At 42.0% G+C, this 15,396-nt stretch overlaps 2 protein-coding genes across 12 annotated transcripts in view; one reads left to right on the plus strand and one right to left on the minus strand.

Annotated features, from left to right (window-relative positions):
- Nucleotides 1-9,164, plus strand: part of LNX1 (ligand of numb-protein X 1) — an 87,281-nt gene extending 78,117 nt beyond the window's left edge. For both annotated transcript variants that reach the window (XM_075091465.1, XM_075091466.1), the window contains 3 exons: nt 907-1,135; nt 8,143-8,301; nt 8,940-9,164. In XM_075091465.1, the coding sequence (XP_074947566.1) occupies nt 907-1,135; nt 8,143-8,301; nt 8,940-9,075 (524 nt within the window). In that variant the 3' untranslated portion in view covers nt 9,076-9,164. The remainder of the gene's footprint in view (nt 1-906; nt 1,136-8,142; nt 8,302-8,939) is intronic.
- Nucleotides 9,165-10,525: 1,361 nt separating this feature from the next.
- Nucleotides 10,526-15,396, minus strand: part of FIP1L1 (factor interacting with PAPOLA and CPSF1) — a 43,035-nt gene continuing 38,164 nt past the window's right edge. For 9 of the 10 annotated variants that reach the window (XM_075091475.1, XM_075091479.1, XM_075091476.1 and 6 more), the window contains 2 exons: nt 11,661-11,798; nt 10,526-10,847 (listed from right to left, as the gene is read on the minus strand). In XM_075091475.1, the coding sequence (XP_074947576.1) occupies nt 10,700-10,847; nt 11,661-11,798 (286 nt within the window). In that variant the 3' untranslated portion in view covers nt 10,526-10,699. The remainder of the gene's footprint in view (nt 10,848-11,660; nt 11,799-15,396) is intronic. The other variant, XM_075091482.1, reaches the window with a different exon arrangement.

A 15,396-nucleotide genomic window follows, 5' to 3' on the forward strand; every position in this document is an offset into this window, starting at 1 on the left:
TAAAATTAGAAACAAATGAATACGTGATGTTATAACAGCACCATAAGCCTGCACGGTTTGGAGCAGCCCTTAGGCTGTTGTCTGTCTCATCGGGGCAGACCACAAGACGAGGTTAACGTTCATGTCGCACTGCCTGGACTGCTGGTGAATACAGCCCCTGCCTGGAGGAGCATGCAGGCGAAGCACAGAGGGCACCCAGGGAAGCCCTGGCATTGGAGCATGCCACGGAGGGTAGCAGAGCACTTGGCTCCTTGCATGACATTAATGATGTCTTTATTGTTCTCCCTGTAGTAATTGAGGTCACCTTTGCATTTTACTCTGAAGCTGCTGTGCCTACATTATAAATAAGGCCTACAGAAAGATGTTTTGTCTTGCGGCCATTCAAACAGGCATTAACATTAAAATAATAATAATACGTTACTCCGCAAAGCAAACTTTACAAAGAGCCAGCTGGAGAGGCAGTCCTCAGCTTAGGGAGTGCTGGGAGAAAACCACCTTCGAGCTTTCAGGTTTCAAGCTCGGGTTGAGTACAAAAGTTGTTAGCTGGAAGTGGGCTTTGGAGACCTGGTCTAGCGTCAGGTGCCTGTACTAGAGCTTGTTGGTACAGCAGGACACCAGCTGTGCTGTTTGGCTCCAGATGCAGAATATGATGTGACAAGAAACGAGGACCAAAGCCTCCATCCAGCCTGGCGATGCTCCTGTGTATAGGGATCTAGCCCCTTCCCTCATGCTTGTGGCACGTTTACTGACATATGCTTCACATCCACGTTAAACGATAGGATTAACAAACAGCCACATCAGGCAGCAAGTTCTTGCCTGTGGCTTTGACTCGCTTGTTCATGGGGGTGGGGACAGGATCCTGGAAACACTTGCAGAGTTTTTTATCTTCCGTTCTATCGGTCTCAGGTGACATCCTCCTGAATGTGAACGGGATTGACCTGACGGGGGTCAGCCGGAGCGAGGCCGTCGCCCTGCTGAAAAACACCAACTCGTCAGTGGTGCTCAAAGCACTGGAGATGAGAGCATGCGAAACCCAGGAGGAGCAGGGCTGCCCGCCGCCCCCCAAGGCCACGCAGGAGACCTGCGAGAACAGCGAGTGGTCACCTTCCTGGGTTATGTGGCTGGGGCTGCCACGGTAAGTCCACAGATTGCATCCTCTTGCTGAAGGGGAGCGGGAGGAAAGATTTGTATTTTCTGGCAATTCTTCCTTTTGGCTTGATTCATTGCAGTGACATTTTAATTAATTCCAGGCTCTGTCGCAGACTTGACTCTAAATACCTCCCTTTTGTAAAGGGGTATGTGTACATGGAAAAATAGACACGCAGATCCCCTTGCAAGGGAGGAAAGGATCCTGAATTGTTCCAGTCTTGAAAACGTGTCTGGCACTTAGGGAGTGAAAGGAAAAGCTTGCAGGGATACAGGAGCTTGCTGAACTGGGGTCTAGGCTCGACCACCCTGCAGAAGGCAGAGCTACCCCTCCTGCAGCTCTCAAGCTGCACAGCCCTCCTCCTTAGCCAAATCCAGCTGAACTGTTTGACTTTGCCCAGATGTTGCAAAGTGTGTGCAGTTGGCCGGTATCTCCGAATCACCTCTTTTAACCCCACCCCCGACTGAAAGAAGTACATTTGTCATACACAGGAAGCAGCTGTGTTGCCATTTCAGTAAGGAAAATAAAAGCCACATCGCATGTCGTTAAGTTCTCTCAAACACACTGTGTGTGCAGGGGATATACCTGTAGCTTCAGCGACATTTTGTAAAGTATTAAATGAGGACATGTTGTGAATCTGTGAATATGCAAAGCTAGCATCGCACAATTGAAATTGGTATTCAGTTTTAAGGAATGAAGAATTTAGCTTACAAGCTGCTGTTGCCCATACTCCTAACCCTGGCAGCAGACTGTCTTTCTCCCTCTTTTATGGGAGGACACCGAACGACGGTCTGTAGAACAGGTGGGCTTTTGCTCTAGGCACAGTTTCAGGACTCATCTTCATTTCCCAGTCTTGCATAGCAAGTTAGATGCTTTTCTTCCTTCTGACTTGAGCTGTTTTGAGCTCATTCACCTTGCAGCAAGGTCTGCTGTGAGGACCAGATGTGCTTTGGGGCTTGGTCTGAGGCTAATGACTACGTAACTTGTGCTGAAGTACTGCAAGAGCAGAAGGCAGGCTGGCAGGCTGTGTGTCTGTCACCCACAGATGAAAGGTTCTTCCTCCAGTGGAGAAGACTATGTCCTTATCCCTGTGAAAGAAAAGCAGTAAAAAGAAAAAAGCAGCAAACAGATGGCCTGTAACTTGCTACCTCAGGCAATGGTAAACTTCCTCATCCAGTCTCACTGCAGAGAGGCAGGCCCAGGGAGGTCCTCCTTCTTGCTCACTTCTCTGCACCCCTGAGCTTGAGCAGCTGTGCCCCAATATGAAGGCCCTGGAGCACAAGTAATTCTCCCAGCAGAAAAAGAGCAAGCAGGCTAGAGGTCTTTCAGATGATGCAATCTGCAATGCTGAGTCTTGCCTTCAAATCACCATCCATTGCTAGATGGGCTGAAACGATTGCACCCTGCATACGCCTGGCCTAACCCCACATTCGCTATGCTGTATAAAAATCCTGAGCTGCCCGGTCATCATTTTCTACCCACAGCTGCCTGAAGGCTCCATGTCCTCAGTAAGGTGACGGAGATGAAGGACAGAGCTCCACAGTACTGCAGCCTTGCACCCAGGGTTCACATCAGTCAGTTCTGCTTTGCAATTTGGGAAGAAAAGGTGTTTTTTCCCATTTAAAAAGTGGTCTCTGAGATCACTCTATTCCCTGCCTCCAAAGGCTGTGTGTGTGAAGCCATTCCCACCCCTTCGGTTTGAAGGAAAACCAGCCCCAGTGTCAGCAGGGCTGAAGACAGGAGCTCATTGTAACTCTATCCCCAGCTGCGACCCCATGCACAGAGCACAGCGCAGCCCTTCACTGACAAAGAAAAGTAGGGAGATTGATATTCTGAGCTGGTACGCTGCTCTGAACATCAGAATAAGACAGGGACCAACATTGATTAGACGTGACAGTAACAAAGATGCACTGCATCCTTATTACTGGCTTTTGGTTGAGTAGGGGTGCTAGGATCAGGTTTGGGTTTGCTCATTAGGTATTGTCAGACCTTTCAGTCTTCCCCGGTGGGAGTGTGCTTACCCTCTTACTCTTGTACTGATTCTCCAGGGCCCACACCAGACATCTGGAAGTCCTTCAACAGGTTGTCTCACCAGGAGTCATTTCCCTCCAGTCTGAGCATTTAACTTTTCCCTCTCTGGCTTTCAGTTCACTTTTGGCAAGAATCACATCCCACTAGATCTCAAGGTTTTGCCAGCAGTCTCGTGATGCTTTCTAGGCTGTTACAGAAAATTATTCTCTGTCCAAATACATGTCTGACAGGTCCATCTTGGTAAAGGTGCCTGATGTGCAACTACGGGGCAAGGTGGTGAAGATTCACCTACCTTAATTAAAACTGTGATGACATTAGTAAAGCCATACCATTTACCAGAGGGACTGCTCCAAAGTCTAAGACTATTTGATACAGCTGATGGAAAAGTAGAAATGTCAAAATCATGACTATACAGACCCATGCAAAGTATTTGGGAAGACAAGCAGGAGAGGAAACAGCTACATGAGGCAAACTGAACAAATGGAAAGGCAGTAACCCAGGTAGGCCAGGAATGGGCACAATTAGAAAAAGAAGCAGCTGGATGGTGGATTCTTTCAGTTCTGTCGAAGGGAAAGATATGGCTCTAGACAAGCCATGGCAGTGCAGTGTGAATATCTGTTCACAGCAAGCAAGGTGGGGAGCGCAGAGGCAGCCTGAACTTGCAACTTAGGGCAGGACACTTTGGCTCAGGAAGCCAACGTTCAAAAAACATGGAGTTTTGAAGAAAATCCTGTGAAGGATCGTCACCTAAAAAGTGCTGAGTTGAGCTAAACATTACAGGACAGCTACAGACCTCTGTCCATGATTTATGAAGTAGGAAACAGGCAAACATTAGTAACAGCTACATGATTAAGTGTGCCTTCCTCGCTTTTGAGGCGGGTGTACTGTGAATGCCTAATTCTCTGTACCAGCACAGAGCTTGCCCCTTTCCCAGGGACTGCATGCACATTACAGCAATGGGCACAGACAAGAGGCACAAATAGCGAGACTTAGGAAATCATACTCTCTTTCTGGATCAAGTTAGTAGCAACAGAAGTCAGACAGGTTCTCTGACTCCTCGCTCCAAAGTGCAAAGCCTTGGAAAAGCTGTCTTGTGTGATTTTAATATTTGTGGATCTCACTTAAATTTCAGCCCTTTTCTTGGGAGATCTTAAAATTGGCCTCGGTCACTTTTATATGGCTTGATAGTACATAAACAACTCCTCTGTTCTTTCTGTAGCACAATCCAATATGTGGCGGTTATAAAATAGATGCACATGTGCATCTGACATCTGTCAAAACTTGGACCGCGTGTGAGCGGAGGGGCTGCGGGCTGGGCGTGGGGAGGAAGTAGTGATGCAGGACCTTAAGCATTCCTGCCCGAAGACTTATTTCAGGGTAGCTAATTTAATTGTTGTTGAGGAGGGCAGGTCTTCTTTATTGTTGGAGGGAAATGTTGTTGTGAAGCATGCACAAAGAAAATAATGTGGAGCAGCTGGTGAAAAGCGTTTCCCCAGGCCCATGATGTTTCTCCTACTCTTGCTTGTTTTCCTGCTCTCCTTTCTTTGCTCTCCTCACATTTCCTTCCCCCAGCTAGCACTTAAAAATACTTTATAGATCATCCTGTCATAACATTTACAAACATTAGTACTTCACACGAGTGCTTTTCTTCATCTGCAAAGTGAGATGAGAAAGACAGGAGGTGGCCAAAGTCATTCTGCAAACCAGGGTTAGAACTGGGCGTAAAACACGAAACTGGGAGAGAAACTCCCCCAAATTAACTCCATCCGGGCTGCAGGGCTTTGATGGGAGTAATTCTCAAATATTACTGTACTCCACTGCCAGTCAGCTACTGTAATGGGGCAGGGGGAGGGAGTCATGCTTTTCATACCTGGTATTGCTGAAGTCCTCCTAAAGTCAGGCTGGTTTTGATTCCCAGAGCATAAGGCTACTACTCAGGCTTTGTGAAAAAGCAGCAGGGAATTGTACATTTAACTACTTGAAAACAGGCACTTTTAAATTCCTCTTGCATCAGTAACTGGTGCTCAGGTCTAGTATTTCTTATGATAGGGCCCTGTGTCTAGACACTGTTTATCCTCAAGTCTTGAATCTGAGGCAAGTTCACACATAAATTACTCCTTGTCTTCAGCTTTTGGAGCATTTACAGATAGGGGCAGAAGACTGCGAGCTGCTCTCTTCCAAGGCAGGAGGCAGTTCTCCTTGGACAGGTTGCAGTTTAGTGGGTTATGGCAGTTTAACTGGGTCAAAACACCCAGACGGGGGCTTTTGTTACTGCAGAGAAGTAATCTACTCAAACACACTAAGCATCTTCGGATGACGCAAGTACTTATTTTACTCTCTGTGGCGCTTTCTAGCTTGTCTTTATTACTACACAGCTGTAAACAGACCCAAATGAACTAACTCCCTTTGGGCTGCTCTTTGCTCAGCCAGAGCAGACTTTTCTGCTTATGTACTAAACTATTTGGAGCAAGCAGTAACAGCATTACCCATAGCTCAGCTTTGTGCATGCCTGCCTCCCAGCACCCTTTTCCCATTTCCGACAGCATTAATGCATAGCTGATGGATGGTGCACTGCCACGTTTATACCCTCTGTCCCATAGGATGGCGATAAGGAAACATCGATTTAAAGGTGTAAACACCACCTAGCCACTCCTATTCCGTGAAAAGTCAATCTCTAGCTATGGGCAGTGTGATGGGTTGGACCCGGCTTGCACCAAGCTCAGCTCGCGCAAATCAAAACCCCCAGCAGGATGAGAGAAAACTAGGAAGAACAAGAGTGAGAAAACTCATGAGTCAAAGTAAAGACAAGGAAATCGCTCATCAATTGCTCTTGTGGGCAAAACAGCCTTGGCCTGGGGAATTTAGCTTAAGACATTTAATTACGAATTTGTGTATTGGGAACTAAAGATAACAAACATGTAAACGCTTTGGAAAATGCCTTCCCCCAGCCTTCCACACGCTCAGCCTCACTCCAGCACCTCCCCTCCTGCCTTCCTGGTCTCCACTGGCTTGTTGTCACAGCACGTTACACCCCATCCCTTCGGTGACGTGACAGGCAGCGCAGCGGGTTGGAGGCAGGACAGAGTTGTTTCTCTGCTGCTCCTTGCTGCCCATGTGTTTCCTCTGCTCTGGCAGAGAGAACAAGCCTAGTGCTAGTATGCCATGTCTATTTTACTTAAATTTAGCATACACTTTGACAGCAAATATGTATTTCTGCTTTCTGGACTGATGAAGACCATGTAACTGACCACCTTACAGACTGTATGTACAAAATGCAGGTAGGCTTTGTTTGTCTTCCCTGCATTTTCTTCTCCTGTCTTTGCCTGAGTGGCTATCTCTTTTGTAAGGCATTACGATTTAGCTGCTCACCTTTCAATTTCAGCAATGTCCTCTTTTAAGGCAGCGAGCACAGCACCTTTTGGGGAGCAGAGACCCCCCTGCCCCTCCTTGAGAAGCAGCGACGTTCTCAAACGAACACTAGGTAATAGCACCAACGGCTGAATCCTGGCATCGCTTGGTCATGACCTTGATAAGTACCGTCAAACACAGAGGGTTTAAGTGATTTTGCACATTGAAGAAGTCCACAGATGGTAAAGTAATAATGCCTGCTTGCTGAGGAAAGAACCAAATGTCACCTGTTTCTTACATTAGCAGCCAGTGAATTCTTGTGCAAATATTATATACCTACCATCCTGGCAGCAGGTGACTATTTGTAGGTCCTGAGGGACTAATCTAGCATTACTAGAAAATCCTGCTGTGAATTATTTGCGATTCACAAAGCAATGCACAGCAAAAAGCATTATTTGACAAGTAAAAGTTAAAAAAGCTAGACGCGTTGGTCTTTAAGAAAAAGTTATTTATCTTTCTACAGAAGAAGTGTCAGCCGTTTCTTAGAAACCAAGAGTCTCTGAACAGCACTTGTAGCAGTTGCTTGCTGTAGACTAGCCTACCTAGCGTTTCAGATTTGGACTAGCAAAAGGATTTTCAGGCTCTTCAGTCATTCCTGCGTACACCAGTAAATATAGTGGGTTAAGTACTAAGCACAGAAATTTTAGTTGCTCAGTAACTAAGGAAAGTAAGCTTGTTTCCTGCTGCTTGGTTAAAATAAAGAACCAAAGCAGGTATTCATGTTATTAATGTGCTCAGAGCAATAGGCACTGTGTAAGAGTCTAATAACCTTACTACACTTGCTTTCCCCAGTCCTTGTTTCAGCTAAGCTTTGCCTCAGCATAACTTACAGTGGCATAAAATTTAAAAGACAGAGGAAGAGGCGGATTTCATCTCTCTTACTATAAAATACTGCATTAATCATTATAGTGAGGACAAGCTATCTTCTTGACAGCAGCCTCAGTACTCCAAAGCACCGACTGACATGGACAGGCTTCTCTCTTCTATGCTGCGACTTCCCACATTGACAAGAAAAGCTCAGGATCCCGTCTTCCTGGTACTCATCTTTGTGTCAGCTCTGCGATTCTTTGAATTCTGGCTCATTTCGTTGGCCTTGAAATTTTTTAGCTTTGACATGCACCACAGTAATGAGTGCCTGGCTGCTTTTGACAGAGTTAATCCCATGCAGGCTCTTATCCAGAAGATAAAATAAGTCACTGGACAGTACAAGGTAGATGAAATAGCCTCTGGATTGATGGTTTACAAATACTAAATCCAGGCTCAGGTAAGTGTTTTTCTCCATCACTTTCACATGCAACTAGATCGTTTGCATTAATTCTTACCCTATGAAACAACGAATTTAATATTTTAACCCCAAGATTACCTAGTAATTTTACTTTTAGGATAACTGGTTGTGGAAAGCAGCACTACAAAACCAGAAGGGAAGTATAGGTGTCTAATACAGTGGAACTTGGGTGCTGTTTCGCATCTCCAAGACGCTACGGGTATATGAAAAGGCAGAGTCATCAGAATCTAAAGTTCACTGCAAGACCTTTAATTAGACTGGTTTGTTTCAGGTATTTGTACAGCTGCAAAGAAATTGTATTACGAAGAAATACATCTGGAAGTCTTGGCTTCAGCATCGTAGGAGGTTATGAAGAACATACTGGGAACAAACCATTCTTCATCAAATCCATTGTTGGGGGAACACCAGCATATAATGATGGCAGAATTAGGTAATGATAACTAGCTAATGAAAAGTAGCCTTTAAGTCAGTCTTTCACTGAGTTCATCTGTGGGCTTTTCGGGGGGTGGAAAAGGACTCATTGATACAGAACTAACTGTGTCAGAGCTGGACCTAGGACTGAACTTTCATAGATTTGCCTTCATAGTAGAATGTTTTTGGATGTCTAGCAAGCACTAGTATACGAATAAGTATAAAGGTAAGTCAGGTTGGAGCAGTACAAAGCATGCCAGCACAGAGAAGCTTTCCCACATCCCCGGCTCAAAAAACCCCCAGCCAACCAACAACCTTCCCTGCAAACACCAGTACAATTTGAGAGAGTAAATTCAGAATTATGGAGCAATCAATTAAGAAGTCTTAAAACATAGTTTGTTCAGAACATGGAGAATTCCCATCTTAAAGAAGTATATCCTGTTTTCTTTCAAATATGTCCAATGACTTCACTTTTTAGTTTTCCTTCAGCTTTATTTTCACCTGCCTTAGTCATGAACAGTAGTTAGCTAGAAAAGGACTAGTAATACTCATTTCTATCCCTTGCTTCCAGCTTAAGGACATGCTTTGGCATTTGCAAACATTTAAGATAAGTCACCTTGTTTAACTGTTCTCGTTTATTTGCCTTTGGTTTTTCAGATGCGGTGACATCCTCCTTGCTGTCAATGGAAGGAACACATCAGGGATGATGCATGCCTGCTTGGCAAGAATGCTCAAAGAACTGAAAGGAAAAATTACTCTCACAATTGTGTCCTGGCCTGGCACTTTTTTATAAAACAAGTCTTCATGGAGAGTGTGACACATGATTTAGCACAGGGGGAAAAAAAAAAAAAGAGGCATCTGTCTTTGCTTTTTGGGGGGCCAAGTATGTGTTTATCAGGAAATGGTTTGTGAAATTTCAACCTGCATGTCAAGAAAAGCCAAGTTTAGGCAAAGCAGAGACACCTGTCAGAAAAAAAATCACTTCAGAGTGATTTAAGCTACAGACTTAAGTCTTTCCTTTCCCATGTTCTTAAGGTTTTTCTTGTTTTTTTTTTTAATATATATAAAATATATTACAATAATAATGAAATTTAAGGAGCAGCAGCTCCTGCTGTCCCACTTTATTTTGATTTACAAAAACAAATCCTTATCGAAAAAATTTCTTGCAATTTTTCTAGTTGCAAAAATCAGGTGAAGGTTTTTATCCAACACACTAATAGCACTTTGAGTATGTGTACCTTTTCATGGTCAGCATGAAGCTGCTCTTTTCAAGACTTTCAAGTACTGTTTGTTAGTCTGTAAAACTGTGAATTAAATTTCTAAAATAATTAAAAATAACTGTAACTGTGTACTTGTACAGACATTATTTTAATCCCAAACCAAATGACCTAGTTTCCCTGGTATGTTTTGATTAATACTATTAAATCTATGATTTTTCTATAGAATTATTGTTTTTAAGGCAGTACACTGCACACTGAGAACACCTTCAAGTAAGTCTTCTAAATAGCACCCTGCCAGGGCAGTACAATTTTTGAAGGACCCCTGTGCCAATCACACTTGATACTGTTCTGGAGGGAGTAAATCTGAACAGGATGATGGTTGTATATTTTTCTTAAAATAGGTCTTTCCCTTTCTCTGCAAATTACCCATGTTCCAAAGTCTTATTTTCCTTATTTTTCCCTCAGAAGCTAGCAATGGGAAGAGGATATGTTTGTTAATCTTTATCATGTTAAGGGCAGCTGGTCCCCCGGAACAAAGACTAAAATGAACTTTCTCTTAAGCCACTGAAAAGCAGCAGGGATGATTATCCAGCTTAAGTCACCCTTATGCACCCACACAAACCAGATGTAATTACCAAGTGTACGATCACCGCACTCAGTGTTCTCTCAGACTAAGAGCAATCAGCACCTTTCCCAGTTTCCCTGATTATTTTCATTTCACCACAGTACAAGGTTCTTGAAGAGTCTGCACTTCCTGCCTGTCCCTGTAGCAAAGGATGACCTCTTCAAACATGAACTCCGAAAGCTATGCTAAACCGCACTGTTCCAGATGTTGGTATATAATAAAGTGAATGCACACTGTTTCTAAAGTCAGTGAAAGAATGACCTTCCCCCTGGCTTATGAAAAAAGGAGACAATTTAATACAAAGAATTTAAGCCCTATGTATATTGTAAGAGCATAAGCTTCTAGCTGTAAAGATGTTTTCTCACTGTTTCTTAAAAAACAAAGTCAGTCCAAGAATCTTAACATGAAAAATTCATTCTTTTATTTTCAAAAAAACCAAAGTAACCTTTGATTTCAAACTAACAGAACAAGATTAAGAGCAAATTATTTTAATACTCAGAAAAATAACAAGATTTATAGTAATCTATTTCTGGCACTAATATATATGCAAGTAGGCAAAAAATCACACAAGCCTATTCCGCAGGGGCAGCCTCAGTGTTTTCTTGTTCAGGAGCAGGCTCACCACTGGCTTCTTTTCCTTCTTTGCTTCTTTTGGACTTTTTGTGTTTGTGCCTTCTGTGGCTGTCCCCTTCTTCACTGTCATGACGTCGTCTGCTGTTACTAAAGAAAGAGACAAAAAATACCTCAAACACTTGCATGACACTTCATGCCCCTTTTAATTAGAGTACCAAAAACCCAGCCTTTGCATTTGTATTTGAAAACTGGCACCTGCTCCTGTTCTGACCCATATAGCATTTGGATGTCAGCACCAAACTGAATTTTTCATGGAATGGTACATTCACCTACCCATCCTCCTTTTTTTTTTGTTGGGAGTTGGAATATTTTTTCACATTTGTAACCCATATTCTAATAGCAACACTTTTAATAATGTCATGTCCCTACTGGCATCTCTAAATGGATGGGATCTGAAATTATTTAATTATTTTTAGTTTTTAAAAAATCCCTTTTAAAAGTTAAATCCCTTATTGACCCTGTTCCCTAGACTTAACCTTTATTTCTAACTTAGAAAGGATAAAGTTGAACAATTTCTATCAAGTGACCATGAGGGTTATTTTACCTGCTAAGAATCACTGTTGAGTTCTTACATTAATGCTGCCGAACGTCAGCTTCACTCTCTTCACTCTTTCTGACCCACTATTTTTACCGTTCTTTCCCCAAATTCATAATTTCTGTTCACTAGCTAAGACTGCCAAATACATCACTCAATATGAAGTTAGTCGGGGCCAACGCTGCTTTTTGTCTGTCCACAGTTTATATGGCAGACTTGTTTCAAGTAGTACATCTAAGCGTTTACAGCCTTTCCACAAAACTCCAGTTTGGTTAGGGTTCTTTTAAAAGTTTACTTTATTTTTTTAAACTGGTCAAGTCTTTCGTATCCTAGTTAAAAAAAAAAAAAAAAAAAAAAAATCAAACCTTCGAGATGACTTGTGTCTAGTCTCTTCTTTCTCTCTGTGTCTTCTGTCTCTGTGCCGGTCTTCTTTCTCTCTACTTGTTCTGTGGCGGTCATAGCCTCTTTCTGCATAGTCTCTGTATCTGTATCGTTCTTCATCACTGATTAAAAAAGAAGATATTTTCAAAACAGTAGCACCAAGCACTATACATATATTAAAAAAGAAATTCTTACACACTCTAAAGACAAGCGACAAAAAAATCTTGATGTTGCTTCTGGGTTTCTAAATGACAGCCACAACATATGCTAAAAGGACATTAAAGCTCTTTATCTTACACTTAATGCAATTTTGAAAAGGGATTGTTCAATAAAAATGGAAGGAAAAAAGAATACATTAAGTTTAGACGTTAAGTTTAGACAGGAGTTATCAAGCAGTTAGCTTAAACCTGTATCTAACTGTGAACAAAGTACAATCCTACATGAATTTCCATAAGGTTTTCAGATCAGTGCATGTAACACTCATCAGCACGCTTTTTGACTATTATACCATTTGGGCTAATTAAATTTTGGTAGGGCTGATCTATTTCAGCTTCAAGAAAGGAGAAGCTAGGTACAAAGAGACCAACAGTAAAATATACTCAATGTTTTGAGTTGCTTTTAAAATTAATTTCTCTCCAGTGCCAATGCTGTCTCTGCTTCCGCTCCTCTCTTGGATTACCATGAGTGCTGCCCTGCCACAATGCTGGTAAAGCCCCTTAAACATTACAGACTACACAAGAATTGAAAGGCTTTACTTTAAGAACGTATTTTCATATTTTGACTTGATGAAAAGGGCAGTTCTAAGAGTTTAGTGAAATTTTTTTTTAAAAAAGAGCAGTATCTATAGTTAGCCAACACCACTCAAATGCTACATTAGCATAGCTTAAAAAGGCATGCTCATTTTATCATTTCTCTACCAAGAAAATCCTACCCACATATAGTGCCCAGTATCATTTAACAACTAGACTTCAATACAAGCAAACTTACTGCAACTATTTATATACCACATGAAGTCTTTGTAACCATAGTTTGGAAGATCCCTACCAAGTCCTAAGGAAAGGCACAATGTGACCAGGAGTTCTGAGACAGCAATTGAAACGGGTAACAATTTAGATACTATTAAGCTGACAAAAGCCAAGTGTTTCATGCTTTCCATCTTTGCCATCATTTACCATAAAAGAAAGTCTCTTCCTGAGGTCCCTGACAGCAGCAGGACAGATCAGCCAGATCACAAAGGAGAACAGCTCAAGCCCAAAGAGATTTCTCATGTCCTGGAGCAGTGACAACTTAGATCAGAACAATTTTATCTGCCATAGCCTGGACCCTGTGGCCATTTCCCAAGTGATGACATTACATCAGGGATTATTACAGTTATGCACGAAAACTCTGAGCAAGAAGGGGAAACACCTGAAGCAAGAGCACTAGTCTTTCTATGAAACTTTGTATGATTATATCATGATGCAAATTTCAAAAACTAGCAATTTACGACACTGTAGAGAAGCATCAAAGACCCCGCAGAAAATACTGTTTTTCTAAGGGGCATTAAAAATACTCACGCATCAAAATCAGGAAAACTACAGCTATTACTAAAGAACTCAAAGTTACGGTTTGTCACAGAGTAGTATGACTGCATTGATTAGCGCCTGTGTTGTTATAAAATCTTATAACATTTATAAGATTTTACAACGCACTTGTAACTACAGACCTGAGAGTAAACTGATCAAATCCTGTGAAGTACATTTGTGACAGATCATAGAAGGGGTGAGGTTGGAAGGCATGACTGGAGGTCAGCTGGTCCAATCCCCTGCTCAAGCAGGGCCAGCCTAACCACCAGCTGCCCAGGACCATGTCCAGACGGCTTTTGGATATCTTCAAGGATGGAGACTCCACAACTTCTCTGCCCAACCTGTGTTCAGTCACCCTCACAGGCATCATGCCACTACCACTTGCCTTAAGTATTGTCCTCTGCTTAAGACAAAAATGAAATTCAACTGTAGTAAACACCTTTTTTTAAATACTATGTTAAATCTAACATGTCTTTCCCACAAGAAAACCCTACAACAGACACACATCAACTTATAAAAAAATGAAGGCAGTACAGCCACCGAACATGAATTCTGATTATGTACTACTCCACAGCCAGCTTAAGGCACCCTAGATTACAGTCCAGGGTGTCACTTGCTCCACTGAGATGTATAAAGACCTAGACAGGTGAACAAAGCAGCTGTGGGTGGGGAGAAGGGAGAAAACAGATCCCAAATCTTACAATGCTGAGACCTTAAGTCCTATGCCTTTAACCTGTTTCTATCCGTATCGATCATTTACCATTGTTTTACCCTCAAGTTTCTATTCTACTATCAAGGGAAGGAGGGAAGCATAGGGGAGACATTTATAATCCAAGTTCATTTCTACTGAGCATTTCTTCTCATGAGAAACTAACTCAGGGCTTCAAAGAAAGGAGAAAACCCAACAATTCGCAATGTTTTCTTATCAAATATCACAGAAAGATGAATGTTGATATCAACAGCTAGTTTCTAGGACAAGTCATACTGAAGAGAAAACTAGCCTAGCTTACATAGCAGTTAGTTTTGCAGTTCAGAATGACAGTCTTCATTTGATGTACATTCGAAGTGTGGCTTAACTTGGTGGGTAATAAAGCAGCACCGTAATATCAGCATGTGTCTGGAGAAGTCTAGCTATAAAGCTCAGTTTTAGAATATATTAAAAAAAAAAAGAAGTATAATGTTAAAAATTAAATTAAAATCAGGTTCTGAAATCTACCAAAAGTTATAACCAAAGGTAAAATCTGAACTGAACGACTTAAAGTTTTTGTTAGACATGGGATTCCTGTACTAGCATACCTTTAGAGTGCCACTAGTCAGGAGCCCTACCTTCCTGCAGGCTTGCAGGGACACGAAAAGGTAGAACCATTTCAAACATAGTTTACTCCCAATATCCAATACTACTTCCCTGAACTAACATTTTGATGATGAGTATCTAATTAAAAAGTTAAAATCTAAATATCTAACACTGCCTTCTGATGAGCTTGCTGTAAGAAATCAGATGGCTACTTGCAGACTTACAGCCTGGTTTCAAAGCTGAGATTCAAAACCTTTAATGTTAACCCACAACCTGCATTTGCTCTGTTAACACAACTATTTTAAAGCACTCTAGAAAAGGTTAAAAATATTATTTATACTCCTTTTTAAATCTTGTTTTGGCAAACTACTAAGAAACCATAACAGCTTGTAAGTATGTCTGAAAATAAACAACCTTTCTATAAGTAAAGCAAAAAATCAGTTTGCCAAGTCCAGTATATTGCAAGCTTTCAGGGCAGGAATAAATGCCACGTACCCAACGTTACACCAGTGATCTCCCCATTTTGTATTTGGGCTTACATTACAGTTCTCAAAGCCTTTCAGGGACTGCCCTGAGAGCGCTACAACCTTTGGCCTGTGGAAGACGACCCATTGTTGCCTGTGCCCTCCTGGAAAAAAGCCCCCAAACAGTCCAATCCATAAAATCTTTGTTGTCTACACCTTTGGTTACTTTTTTCAAAACAGACTACAGGCTGTTAACTTCACAGATCAGGAGAGCTCAGTTTGGTAGAGCTGTCTAACTTCTGATATTTGTATTCAAAGACTTTCCCATGTATTCAAACACTCTATTACAAAGAACCTTCCAGCCTAAACCCTTCTGTGGGACTTCTTGGAGGTCACT

Source organism: Phalacrocorax aristotelis, chromosome 4 (genome assembly GCF_949628215.1).
Source record: "Phalacrocorax aristotelis chromosome 4, bGulAri2.1, whole genome shotgun sequence".
Lineage (NCBI taxonomy): Eukaryota > Metazoa > Chordata > Aves > Suliformes > Phalacrocoracidae > Phalacrocorax > Phalacrocorax aristotelis.